The following is a 14412-nucleotide window of genomic DNA, read 5'->3' on the forward strand; positions in this document are numbered from 1 at the left end:
TGTTCCAAAAATGTTGTTTTCCCCAATAGCTAATGTTTAGTTCATTTCTTGACTATAGTCTCAAAAGTACGATTCACATAACAGCAAAAGATGATTATGACTTAATTATATAATTAATTCTGATTTACGTACTTGGGTTTCCCTGGGAAACTGGCTCCAAAGGTTTCGGATTCAATTCTTCCTTTGAACTGAAGCCTGGAGAAATTAAAAAACAATTTTAGTCACTAAATGCGCAAGCAACTGTTCTGAGTCTGACCTCACTGATAGGAAGAAGTTAATGAGTGAACAGATGCATCTTGCTCCACATATGAATAAGGAGACGGGTCTGAAAGAGATTTGTGCCACCTTTTGGTATTTTGGTCGGGTGACATGTAAAACAATGCATCCCTGGGACACAGGGACATGTTGCTTGTCTCCACTCCTGTTACTGATTAGAAAAGGAAAGGATTGGGATCAAGTTATTGTACTTCACATTGGCCTTACACTAGGTCTTAGTTCTTTTGCTTAATGGAGATGGCCATCTACTCATCCTGAAATCTTCTAATCAGAGAAGAACTATTAAATCAGGGTGCCGGCCATATTCCATATCTAAAACTGATGGGGAGAAGACTAAAAAGTCAGTAGCACATTGCTATTTCCAATGTTTTTTTACACATTTACTCTAAGGCTAAATCTGCTCCTAAAATCTGACAAAATATATATGGCAAAAAGACTGGAGAAAGGGTTATTGTTTTGTATCCTATCCTGGTACCTCCAGACAGTTCAGAGCAGTGGCTCATCTAAAAGGTTTACTATCCAGCAGCCAAATCTGGTGGTGCAGACTTTTCTGAGTTCCTTTTCTGAGCACAGTTCTATTTTGTGTTGTTTGCTAGAGGTATTAAATTTGGCTTTTCTGATAGTAACAACCTCAATTAAATGAATTAAACAGGTGATCTGTTCATGACACAAACACTTCTGGAATCTCTCTCAGAAGGTGGTTCTTACTATAGCTCTCAAATTTGTTGCAAAGACTAATTCAAATCTGTATATTTCACTTTCTTCCCTTTGCTGAAAACCCCAGCAATCCAAGGAAGGGTTACTATATGGACTGCATGTTAGAAGGGAAGGGAAATAATGTGAGAAATTGAGAGCTGATTCTCTACTGCCTTGCACCTTCATTTACCCCTGTTTAAAATGAATATGATGTGGGAGCACCATTCTGACTTACTAGCAGCTTACACGTCTTTTGCACTGGTGTAAATGACTACACAAGGTTTCAAGGCAGTGGAAAGTCAGGCCACTCATGTCCTGTTTTCCTATATGGAGATAGGAGCAAAGACAATGAGCATCCTACCACATTATATCCAGGTAAGTGAAGCAAGTCATTAAAGAGGTGTTCAGGTTTTTTCTAAGAGAGTTAGGTTCTTCTGTTGGGGGAAGAGAGAAAACAAAGTAAGGTCTGATCCAAACCCCACTGAAATCAATGGAAAGATTCCCAGGGCCAGAATGTGGAATCGGAAAAGGAGCAGCCTGAATGTCTGTCTGTCCCTTCATAAGACAAACAAAAGTAGCTATGGCCTGGAAAGTAGTATTGGATCACAGAGTATTGTAGGAGCAGCATAAGGATGATTAAAAGAGTTCAACCTGACTTCAGTTCATGATTTTAATATCTGGCCATTTTTTCCTAAGTTAAAGCAACTCACTTCTGCCTAAGTGTAAGAAGCTATTTCTTCTCACATGAATAGGACAAGATAGGGGAAGATCAGCTGGGGCAATACCACAAATAAAGGAAAAAAAACTACCTATGTAGGAGGATAATTCTGTTTTGTTTCCTTACGAGACAGTGAACCGGTTATTATACTTGTCTATCACTGAGACAAGTAGTAGGAGAACCCCTCCACAAATCTTCAGCAGCAGGTAAACGGAGGAAATACTGCAGACTTCAAAAGGAAACCAGCAAGACAGTAACATTAAAAGTGTGAATTAATTACAGACAAAAGTTTAGAAATTATAAAGTGTTTCAGGGTTCCTTTTTCCTGTAAAGCTGCCAGCCACCCACAAATTAACTCGTGTCAGAGAGCAGATAACCAAGAATATCAGAGGAAGCTACCTCTGAGCTCTGAAGGGAACTGGCAGAGCTTTGACTTCCTGGAGCATCTAAGGTGAAGCCTGCAGATACCAATGATCAGATTGTCAAGGAAGATAGACCCAAGCCACGAGGAAGAGGAGAAGCCAACAGCACTCCATAGCTACAGATCAATTCCTGGTCCCATCGTATTCTGATAACTAATCTTCACAAAGTACTAGCTCATCATACACTCCAAGCACTTGCACCCACATAAACATGGGCAGGAACCATCTTGTCATTCTGTTCTGCACACAGTGCCTAGCACAATGGGATCCTGAGCCCCCCTGGCTAGGGTCTCTCCATGCTATCATGTTACAAATAATTATTGTTAATAAAAATAATAATCATTATTAGTCTTAGCTGGGGAAATGTGTCTCAGGTTTAAATCCAACTCTCAGTTAAGAAGGCAGCTTCCAGCATATGAACTTAAATTACCAGACTGCTGCTGGATCCACATACGAGCAAGATGGAGGGGAAAAGGTACAAAGCTCATTTCCTCTTCCCTTATGATCCTGTGGAGAGGCCAGCCCTAGCATAGTGGGAAGCAGAGCCATTTCCCCCTGACAGAGCCAGCCGTTGTGCTAGCCTTCCCAAATGCAGCTGGATGCAGGGTGTGGCTCTGCATAGTGGAACGGGACAAACACACAGAGGAGCACAGGCAGCATTCATTTGATTTGAAGCGTGGCACACCTGCTGCTACAATACATGGTCTTTGAGAGCTGTACAAGAGGTTGTGACTGAGTTAGTTGCAGGGCAGGTGCAAGGATGTTTCGTGCCCTAGGCGAAACTTCCACTTTGCGCCCTCCCCCGTCCCTGAGCCCCCGCTCTGAGGCCCCCCCCTTATTTGCTGCAGGTGGCCCTCCCCACGCTCCCCTGCCCCAGCTCCCTCCACCTAAATGCCAGCGGCGACCGGGGCGGTGGAAGATCCGGCTGCCACGGTCACTGCCGAAGAAAATGCTGGCCCCCCCCCAAATTCTAGTGCCCTAGGCGACCGCCTAGGTCGCCTAAATGGTTGCACCGGCCCTGGTTAGTTGGATTCCTCCCTAGGCCTTTTCTACACCGTTAGAGCAAAAAGTACCAACACAGGCACAGAGGGCAGGAGGCTGGGAGCTGCCTAAACTCCCAGCACAGGTTAGGACAGCTCTCAGGTGCTATCTTCACTTGCACCCTTGTTGCAATGGTGCCACTACAGGCACACAGGGTGCCTTACACACTTTTTTTGGGTGGGGGAGGAGTGGGTTCTCCTACAGCTGCAGCTCTACCTCCCCACCGTCTGAGAGGACCAACTCTCAGACAAAAATCCTTCCTGAAACATATACCATCCACCTCTAGCCTGTCCTTGCACCAGAAAGTCCTCACCAAAGTCGTCTTGACCTAGAAGAGCCAGCCCTTTGCCTTGTGAAACAAGGAGGGCCAGTCCCAGCTTTTTGTTCTTGTGCTGTGCTGTGACTGGCACTGTCCCTTTCAGCTGGGGCTTCTCTCCAGTGTGAGCTGTTAATATTGTCTCTGACCAGCCCTCCCACGCCAGCCTTTAGAATCCATGAACTAGAGGACAGCAAACGGAGAGGAAAATGCTTTTCTTGCCTCAGGGAGACACTCAACACATAGTAGACCAAGATAACTTAATAACAGGAACATAGTCATTAACATAAAACCCGTAGCGTGGCCTGCTTCCTGCCTTAGCTCATTCTGACTAACCACAGCTGCAGCAAGAGCACCACCACACCAAAGAGGGAGAAATACTGGCAGGCCTCAGAAAGGTCAGGTTCTAAAAGAAACCGATGTCGAAGCAATATACTCCACTAGAGCCAATTCTAGTCTGTATAGAAATTCCCTGTAGTTGCCTGGTCCTCTTGCAGTGAGCCCTGGCTGCTGCATTGCTGAGCTGATTTTGCATGCTTGCATGCACTTGTGCCATTTTTAAAGCGGCAGGAACTGAGAGGGCCAATGCAATGTTACAGAAGAACAAAACGGAACCCTGTGTTATGCTGCAAGTTTTACAATGTTTTCCCACCTGTGCTGCTCATAAACCTCTTTATTAAAAAGAGATTTTCCCATATAAAGCTGCGACTGACAACAAATGCTCTTCCACTTGCTCCTTTTGTTTCTTCCTGGTAAACAGTACTGACAAAGTGGGTATTCACCCACGAAAGCTCATGCTCCAATACGTCTGTTAGTCTATAAGGTGCCACAGGACACTTTGTTGCTTTTTACAGATCCAGACTAACATAGCTACCCCTCTAGTACTAAATATGTAGCCCCTAACCATTAGCTCACTACTCTCATGACACACAGCGGGCTCTGTAGCCATAACCATCTTTGCGCAAGAGTTTTAAAATAAAATCGACCAAACCCATTCACAAACTCAGACTGTTGTTCCTGTTTCATTGTTGTCCCTCTGCCCAGTGGTAGCAGGGCCTTGAAGGTCACTCTCTCAGTGACAGAGAGTCTATGTAACTTGTTTTATTGACACCAGGGATGGCACAGGGATAGTCAAACAGCAATAGGCAAGCCCTTCTTTCCGAAATCTTGGCTCAACACTAATGCCACATTTCTAGGGAACAAATAAGCCTCAAGAATTGACTCCAGTCAGAGACCAAGGCAAAGAACAAACGCTGCTGCTGCTGGCACAAGCTTGCTCTATCCAGAATGTTGCATGGCATAACCAACAACAACACAGCATGTCTGCCAAGACTGAACATTTGCTCTCACACTAAAAAAAAACTACTTGGAAGATCACGTTTAACAGCACAACCTGGTGACTCTGCCATAACAATCACTAATAGATATCAGTCCAAAATATCTAATATGGGTCGATGGGAAGGATCTCCATACTTACAGCAGGAGGGCCAAAACCTACTCACTGGTCTAAGGGGGACTATGGGACAAAAAGTCTGATGGGACCAAAGAAGCTGCTTCCAAAAAGAAGTACCCACTCTCCTCCAGGTAGGATTGCCAGTTTTGGTTGGACGTATTCCCGGAACTTTGATCACATGACGTAATTGTTAGTAAAAGATTAATCTCTAACTCCTGGAGACTCCAGAACAATCCTGGAGGGCTGGCAACTCTATGTACAGGAAATATCAAAGGGTACAAGGAACCTGATCCTCCTCTAGATAAAGGATCAGTTGAGAGCCCCTAGTGGCATCGCTTCTTACTACTTTCCCCCTTGACCAGCCTGAGCTTGAGTCACCTGTGGGAAAGAGAGAAGTAGGTGTCAGGGAAATGATGTCGAGGTAAGGAAAGGGTATGGAGCAATACATCCAGTCCCTGGAAAAGGAATCAGTCATTCAAGCAGGGACTAGTGGTGGCTGACTGGTAGCATATCTGATCCTCAGCCTTAAGCAGTGACATGTTCCCTGTGCCTTTGGGTAGGTCTGTGTGTGTCTGCATCTTTCTTTGGAATTGGCCCTCAGGCCTAGTCTACCCAATGTGCCTCTGGTTTTCCATCAGTATGCTCCCTACCAGCGGTAGGGTCTGTTTTTTGACCCCGGGGTCCCATAAGCATACAAGGCTTGGGTCCCAGGCTACAGTCAGATTCCCTTAGGGAGCTGGCTCAGCAGTAGGGTCAAGAGGCAGAAGTTCACTGCCGCAGTGTCCCAGCCTGGAGTAATGTCTGTCAGATCTGCCTGGCTCTGCCCTACCTATCATTATCAGAGCAGCCCCAACCCTGAATCCCAGTGGAAGTGGCAGTGAGGCTAACAGAATCATCGACATAAAGACTTCATTCCTTTAAAGCCAGACCCAGAGAAGTCAGGCTGCTGTTTGGCAGTAACAGCACATCATCCTACCTGTCACGAAGACAAGCTGCAGAGGAGTGGGTGGGGCAGGCAGACACCAGCGTTTAACAGGGCAGTCACAAGAATGGCTAATTGGCTTTAAAGAAAAACAATTATAGGCTAGGTCTACACTACAGTTGGGACATTTCTATGTGGGTCTTTGTTTGACAGCTCGGTAGGAGGTAGGAGGAGGGCTGGACAAGGAGCTGGGGGCTGTGCCAAGGCAGGCACAAAAGCCTAGGACTCAGCAAATGGTCAGAAAGCAACAAACAGTTGAGCTACAAGGGACTTTCTAAAATGAAGGGACTGTGGTGTTCAGTTCAAATTCTGAGCGACCAAGGAGAAAGCAATAAAGTGACAACAAAAAGGGGATTTGGATCAGAGAAGGCAAATTGCGGCAGCGAATTCAGCAGAGGAGAGAATTCATTACCTTGGGATCAGCAACTTATCACTCCACCGAAGGGGGCATGAGTGTTTCCAGTCTCACCCCATTTTCAGGTGTTTAATAATTTTTTTTAAATGTTCAACTTTGGAGCTCAGATTGTTCAGTTTGAGTCCCTCCCTGAAGAAGATTACTTTTTGAAAATATGAGCAAAACTGGTTCTTTCATTGTACTTTACATAGCAAATGGTAAAATACTTATCCTACTATGAAAAAAAATTGCAACCTTGTTTTGAACAGCTCTTGTGCAGCAGGTGGGCGTAGAAAGGTGAAATTTGGAAATGGAAGTAGTCCTCACTGGGGAAAAGTGCCACTGAAGACTTTCCTGAGAACTGGTTATCCTTTGGCAACATTATGAGCCTGCGTAAACACTACACTGACCTCTTGCTTTGCATTGATCTCATGAAGGGCCTGATTCTCCACTGCTGTGCACCTTTTGGCGTCAGAAATCCGTGCACAGTGAAAATAAAAAGTCGCCCCTATGACCAGCTTTGCATTTTCTTTGCCTAGGTGTAAATGAGTAACACATAAAGAGGTGCAGAATCAGGCCCAATCCTGCAAAAACATAAGTACATACTTGTTGGCAGAACCAGAGCCTCAATTTGTAAATTGCACTTACAAGTCATGAAACACCAACATTAAGGTTCCTCAAACTTCCCCTTGCCTACCTGTGTGTATGCATTCCACTGCCATCTTCAATTACAGGGTCACATCATATATCTCAAATAGTACCACACTTTTTCTGCAGTCATGGCCACATGTGTGTAATGTGTACTAACTGTGTATCATTGTATGTGAAAGGCACTCAATACACCATACTTCCACAACAGATTGAGTATAACACTGTGGAGTAATTAATTATGAACATTTACCATCCTATCTACACCCCTAAACTTTGCAGCTAAGTCAGATCCATAGTTAAGTGCCTCATCGCCTGATCTGCACTTAAGGCAGGCTCTTGTGCTCCACATGCATGTCTAGCTGAGATAGCTTCGTAGTTACCTACAATCCAAACTAGTCATGTGAATTTAACACTTATGGAAGGTTGTGGGACAGCTAACTGATTTATTTTCCATGTAACAATAATGCCATGTACCAAATATTTCTCTGCGCTAATTGGGGAGATGGTCAATTTCTATGGGCCTCTCGATTCTGCCAGCCCCAATTTAATTTTGTTATTGCCATGGGAATTTCAGCTCCCTGTATGGGCAGCTCTCTCCATGCTAATTAGATTTTCCGTCACTGGATTGTCACAGCTGTCCATGCTCATTAATACTTCCATTCATTTACATAAGACAGCAGTTGATGCATGCACACTAGAAACCATGCCTTTGAAGTGACACTCTGAATTCATCAGACTTTATCACTGGTCTACACACACATTTGGGTGACAGAGAAAGTACAAATAAGACTGCCCCAATATATTTTCATCAAGTTTGAAAGTAACCTCTCATTTTTATCTCCAAATAGAAATCCTCACCACTAGCCACAGTGCTGCAGTTCATTCCAAACAGATGCACAGAACTTGCCTACAATATGCAGTAAAATGTCCTCTCTCCAACTCTGCCCTCTCTGTGTCAGGGAAACCTGTTCATCTACATAATGTTACATGGTTAGGGATATAGAATCACCTCTCCTGACTCAGGTTCTGAGTTTTCATTCTAATGTGCACGTGCTCTGCCACTCATTGGAGCTAATGCAAGTCTAAATTATATCTCAGCTCTGAAGTAATTAGACCTTTCAAGTAAAAATTCTTGAAAATTGGACTTACAAGGCAGAGTTTCACAAAAGAGAGATCAATGAATCTTAGAAGTTAGAGATGGAAAAGATTTATTAGATTATATGGTCCATCCCCATGCCAGGGTGGGACTGTTCCCTATTATATTATCTAATATAACACCATCAATTAACTGGAAGATGAAGCTTGACAAATTCAGACTGGAAATAAGGTGTAAAGTTTTGAGAGAGAGAATAATCAGCCATTGGAACAACTTTTCAAGGGTTGTGGTGGCTTCTCCATCACTGACCATTTTAAAATCAAGATTGGATGTTTTTCTAAACCAGGGGTCGGCAACCTTTCAGAAGTGGTGTGCCAAGTCTTCATTTATTCACCCTAATTTAAGGTTTCATGTGCCAGTAATACATTTTAACATTTTTAGAAGGACTCTTTCTATAAGTCTATAATATATAACTAAACTATTCTTGTATGTAAAGTAATTAAGCTTTTTAAAACGTTGAAGAAGCTTCATTTAAAATTAAATTAAAATGCAGAGCCCCTCGGACTGGTGGCCAGGACCCGGGCAGTGTGAGTGCCACTGATAATTAGCCTTTGGCATGCAGGGCCAGCTCCAGCATTTTTGCCACCCCAAGCGGCAAAAAAAATAAAAAAATAAAAAAAATAAATAAAAGCCACAATCGGTGGCAGTTCAGCGGCAGCTCCACTGCCGTCACTTCATTGTTTCTTCAGCGGCAATTTGGCAGCAGGTCCTTCCCTCTGAGACGGACTGAGGGACACGCCGCCAATTACCCCCGAAGAGCCGGACGTGCCGCCCCGTTCCGTTGGTTGCCCCAAGCACCTGCTTGCTACTCTGGTGCCTGGAGCCGGCCCTGTTGGCATGTGTGCCATAGGTTGCCTACCCCAGTTCTAAATGCTCTGCACTAGAGATTGTTTTGGGGAAGTTCTATGGCCTGTGTTAAACAGGAGGTCAGACTAGATGATCACAATGATCTCTTCTGGCCTTGGAATCCATGAATCTAGTGTTTTGTGTGATCCAACTTTTAAATGTCTCAAGGAATACAGACTTCCACAAACTCCACGAAGGCGTTACATTTTGACAGTCACTCCCAATAGGCTACGAATTCTGCAAATTCTATTTTTGTCTCATCCACCCATTGTGTCTTGTCTATTTCAGATCATAAGCTTTTTGAAGCAGAGACTGTCATTTTCTAAATGTTCGTACAGCACCAAGCACAATGGGGCACTGGCCTGGTTGAGCTCTAGGCACCAGTGCAATATAAAAGTTAAATAATAATTCCCTTGGGACTTTCAGGAGTTTTCCATGTGTTCAGTTTGTTTCATTATAACCTCTTATATCAGACTAATTGATCAATCTCCTTTCTTAGTGTCGGCAGCCTGACTCTCTGCAGTTCATCATCATGCACCTGCATTTTCCGAGAAATACAGTGTTCATTTAGGCCCCTTTTTTTCAGTAGCTAGAAGCCCCTTTTGCAGCATGGTTTGCTACTCTCTCCTGACCTCATCATTTCTGTTCCTGGAATGGGGCTTGCTTGAGACAGATGGAAGCACAGGGCCTATTGAGGCAGTTTCAACCAGAGATAAACTGAAAGCCACATTTGTCATTGTTCCAATTCCTGTAAATGGAAGTTATTACTGTTAGTGCCGTGGGCCTTCTTAAAAGTGTTAGTCCCCCCCAAGGGCATGGAATGCTAATTATTCCCAGTGTAGTTGCTGGTGGATCTGTTCTGTTTGACTGTGTTAAATATTTACCTGTGTCAAAAAGGCTTGATCCAGGTTTCCACAAGTCAGTTTCCAAAGCTTTCAAGCATAAAAAGAGAAGAGAAATTATTACTTAAAATCACGGCATTCTGGGACATTACAAAGCACTTTGCACAATTTAGAAAAGTCAATTTGTAGAATGCAACATGATGCAGGGCTGCCTGGGGCGGGGGGGGGGGGGGGGGCGGGAGCAAGTGAGGCAATTTGTCCCGGGCCCCACAGGGGTCCCCCACGAGAGTTTTTTGGGGCCCCTGGAGTGGGGTCTTTCACTTGCTCTGGGGGCCCCGGAAAACTCTCATGGGGCTGGGCCCCTGGAGCTTCTTCCGCTCTGGGTCTTTGGTGGCAATTCGGTGGCGGGTGGTCCTTCCCTTCCGGGACCCTCCGCCGAAGTGCCGGGTCTTCGGCGGCAATTCGGCGGTGGGGGCCCCCCGCCGTGGGTCTTCAGGGCACTTCGGCAGCGAGTCCCAGAGCAGAAGGACCCCCCACCGCCGAATTGCCGCCGAAGTGGGGGTCTCCTGCCGCCGAAGACCCCAGGCCCCCTGAATCCTCTGGGCAGCCCTGACATGATGAACTGAATCTAGTGAGGTTTTTTTGGATCAGTAAACCTGGATGCCTTTATGAACGCATTTCAAGCCCTATTTAGTGGCCTCTTATCGTCTCCCTCTATATTAAGCACATCTCTTTAAATCAGTTTTGTTCTTTTCATATTCACTTGGGACAAGGCTGGCCTTAGCAATTTTTCTTTTGGCCAGGTCAGCAAAAACATTCCACCAAACAAGCCTCCCTGCTGCCTCCAATAATATATATCGACTCCTGTCCTACCTCAACTCTTCCAACACCAAAGAGATGAGCTGATTCCTGCTCACACCACATCAGGTAGGAATGTGATGAACACCACCACCTCTGCTTGTATAAATAAATACAAGACTGCCTCTCTTTTCAGGGCACTGTATCACTTGAATAGAAAATAATGTTTTGTCCTGGTTTTTGACCACTTGGAAGCGCTAGCAGTTAGGTGAGATGGTGCAAATGGCAGCAGGCTAGGTGAGCCCATGGGCATGTCAGACACCATCCCTATGTCCATCATAAAATGCTGCTACCTGGCCCTCCATGAAGAACCCTGAGACCATCCTTCCTCCCCACCATTGTCCCCTGAACTACCAAATTTCTTGCCCGTTTTGATGGACACTCATGATTGGGAGTGGGGAGGGATCACTTAGTGGTTTAAGCATTGGCCTACTAAACCCAGGGTTGTGAGTTCAATCCTTGAGGGGGCCATGTAGGGATCTGGGGCAAAAAGTCAGTACTTGGTCCTGCTAGTGAAGGCAGGGGGCTGGACTCAATGCAACAGGTATATCTCCATATATATGTTTTTTTGTCTGTGGCATAAACCTGTGAATCTTAAGCATTTGAGCACTATTACTCCTAGGTCCCTAAGGCCTGGTCTACACTAGGACTTTAATTCGAATTTATCAGCGTTAATTCGAACTAACCGCTCAACCGTCCACACCAGGAGGCCATTTAATTCGAACTAGAGGGCTCTTTAGTTCGAATTTGGTACTAAACCCCAGCAGGTGGAGTAACGCTAAATTCGCACTTGCTAGCTCGAATTAGGCTTGGTGTGGATGCTAATCGAACTTAGCAGCTCCGGGAGCTATCCCACAGTGCACCACTCTGTTGACGCTCTGGACAGCAGTCCGAGCTTGGATTCTCTGGCCAGCCACACAGGAAATGACCCGCGAAAATTTGAATTCATTTTCCTGTCTGGGCGGTTTGAATCTGACGTTCTGGTTGCACATCGGGGCGAGCTCCGCAGCACCAGCAACGATGCAGAGCTCTCCAGCAGAGGAGTCTGGGCAATCCCAGAATAGAAAGAGGTCCCCAGCATGGACTGACCGGGAAGTCCAGGATCTGATCGCTGTGTGGGGCGAGGAGTCTGTGCTCTCGGAGCTGCGCTCCAACAAGCGGAACGCGAAGACCTTCGAGAAGGTCTCTAAAGCCATGAAAGACAAAGGATACAGCCGGGATGCGATGCAGTGCCGCGTGAAAGTGAAGGACCTAAGACAAGGGTATCAAAAAGTCAGAGTGGCAAACGGACGCTCCGGAGCCCAGCCCCAGACATGCCGCTTCTACGAGGCACTGCATGCCATTCTAGGTGGGTCTGCCACCAGTGCCCCACCAGTGACGGTGGACTCCGAGGACGGAATAGTGTACCGGGACAGTTCCTCCTCCCTGTTCGCCGATGGGGAAGATGAGGAAGGGTCTTTGGAGGACGGCGCAGGCGACATCGAACCCACTCCCGCTTTCCCTGACAGCCAGGATCTCTTCATCACCCTCACAGAGATCCCCTACCAACCGTCCCCGCCCGTTAACCCGGACTCGGAATCAGGGGAAGGATCAGGCGGTAAGTGCTACAAACAGGGAAACATTTATTTTTTTAAGAAACAGGGATATATATAAAAAATAGAAATACTATATAAAAATTTTTAAATATGAAACTATACAAACAGCAGGTCTACACATACAGCAATGGAGCAATAGTCCTCTGGGGACAGTTCAAAAAAGCTCTCAGAGAGCAGCTGGAAAAGCCTCAGCAGGAGGTTCCGTGGTAGAGATGCCTTGTTGTGTGCTCCGTTGAAGCACACTCTTCCGCGCCAGGCAATCCTCAGGTAAAGGGGGACCATCGCCTCGACGAGCATGGCAGCGTATGGTCCTGGTCTGTGCAGGGCTTCTGTGAGCATCCGCTCTCGCTGAGTCCTCCTGACACGCCTCAGGGTGATGTCGTTGTGGAAGTGCTGCATCTAATTAGTGGAATTAGTGTACTGTTACTATTGTGCATGGTAGACTTTTACTTTGCATAAGAATGACCCTCGCTTAACAGAGTTTTACTTTGCATAAGAATGACCCTCGCTTAACAGAGTTTTACTTTGCATAAGAATGACCCTCGCTTAACAGCCACGTGTTGCAGGCCACAGAGGAAAAGCATACAGGGCTCTTTCCCGTTCACTGGCGGGAGGTGCCGCAAAACGGTCATCTTTTCTGCTTTGCACATTGCCTCCAGCAGGAGAGCACAGCTAAGCACTAACTGATAAGCACTCTGTACTGTAAGGCTTACCAGGACTTTGTGCAAGAGGATGCAGCTGTCTCTCTCGCTTGTGCGCTATCCAGTGCAATCGCGCCGCCAATGAGAGCGTATTCAAATCTCGGACTAGTTCCGAGATCTCCTGAGACTTGGTTCCCTGTTTGGTCTTCTTAACTGAAACTGACTAGACTGTGTTTACTGTTGGCAAACATGTATTTGTTCAAGGAAATCACCTACTTTTTCGCATCACACAGCTTCGGCTCCTTCCCGGACTGCCCGGCATCCCCACGCAGAGGCTGGCTCAGATTAGACGCCGAAAGAAAAGACTAGGGACGACATGTTCCAGGAACTGATGGCCAGCTCCAGAGCGGAGGCGGCAGAGCAGAGACAGTCGAGGAGAGCCTGTGTCAGCAGCATCGCACACACCTGGAACGGGAGGATAGGTGGCGGCAGGAAGACCAGCAGGCGACTCAAACGCTGCTTGGTCTAATGAGGAGCAAGCGGACACGCTCCGGCGCCTTGTAGATGTTCTGCAAGACCGCAGTCAGGAGGAGAGAGCCCCCCTGCAGTGCATCTGCAACCGCCCTCCAACGCCAAGAAGTCCTGTCCCCCCCTCACCCAAAGTGACAAGACGGAGGGGCGGTAGGGGCCGTGAGAACTGTCCCTGCAGCGCAGCACACCGATAATGTTCGAGACAACTCTCGCGCTGTAAATTTGTACAAGCTCTTTCCTTACAGCATCAACCAGTCCCAACTCCAAGTTCAAACCCCACACTGTGTACTACATTATTAAAAGCGGTTTGGTGTTACTGACTGTTTCCGTCACGTTTCTGGTGTCAGAAGACTTTCTGTTGTTCTGTGTGGGGGGGGAGGATTTTAATTTCACTACATAGCCCACAGTGCCATGCTACAGACTTGGCTGCAGGGTCAACTGCAGGGCACACACAGACTGCAGTCACTAGGCACCAGGGACAGTCTGTGTGGTGTATGCTGCCCCGGGTCTTTCCTTGATGTGTATGCTTGTGCAGGGTCCTGGTGCCTGCCATCCCCGAATGTAAAGGCAGGCTTCCCTTCACATGCACTTGGACCGTAGTCACGATCCTCCCCGGTGCCCTGAGCCCCAAAAAGAGACCTCATCCAGGGGCAGATACTCACCCTTCCCCACACCCTCACCCTTCCAACGCCCAAACCCACAGCCGTCATGTTAACCCCTATCCAAAGACGGCACCCCTCGCCCCTTCCTGCAAACCCACCCATCAGTGCACACCTTAACCAGCACAGAATGCTTCCATGTTTCAACGAAGAAAGAGAAATGCAAAGTCAATGAAAGATTTATTATTAATTACTAAAACATGTCCTTAGTTTTAAAACGTCCTTCGGAAGTGGGGGAAACTTGGTTTATGATCAGGCTCTCTTAAAATCAAGTGGACAGTCACAGGTTACCCTGCTCTGCTAGGAAACTCGCTTTCAAAGCCTCCCTGATGCAT

General features: G+C 46.5%; 1 protein-coding gene across 1 annotated transcript in view; it reads right to left on the reverse strand.

The window, feature by feature from the left end:
- The window catches only part of VIT (vitrin), an 88241-nt gene that overhangs the window by 17465 nt on the left and 56364 nt on the right, over positions 1-14412 (reverse strand). Inside the window, exons 14-15 of the mRNA XM_039528193.1 lie at positions 9836-9883; positions 133-195 (exon numbers count right to left, since the gene is read on the reverse strand). Coding sequence (XP_039384127.1) covers positions 133-195; positions 9836-9883 — 111 coding nt within the window. The remainder of the gene's footprint in view (positions 1-132; positions 196-9835; positions 9884-14412) is intronic.

Source organism: Mauremys reevesii, linkage group 3 (genome assembly GCF_016161935.1).
Source record: "Mauremys reevesii isolate NIE-2019 linkage group 3, ASM1616193v1, whole genome shotgun sequence".
Classification (NCBI taxonomy): Eukaryota; Metazoa; Chordata; order Testudines; family Geoemydidae; genus Mauremys; species Mauremys reevesii.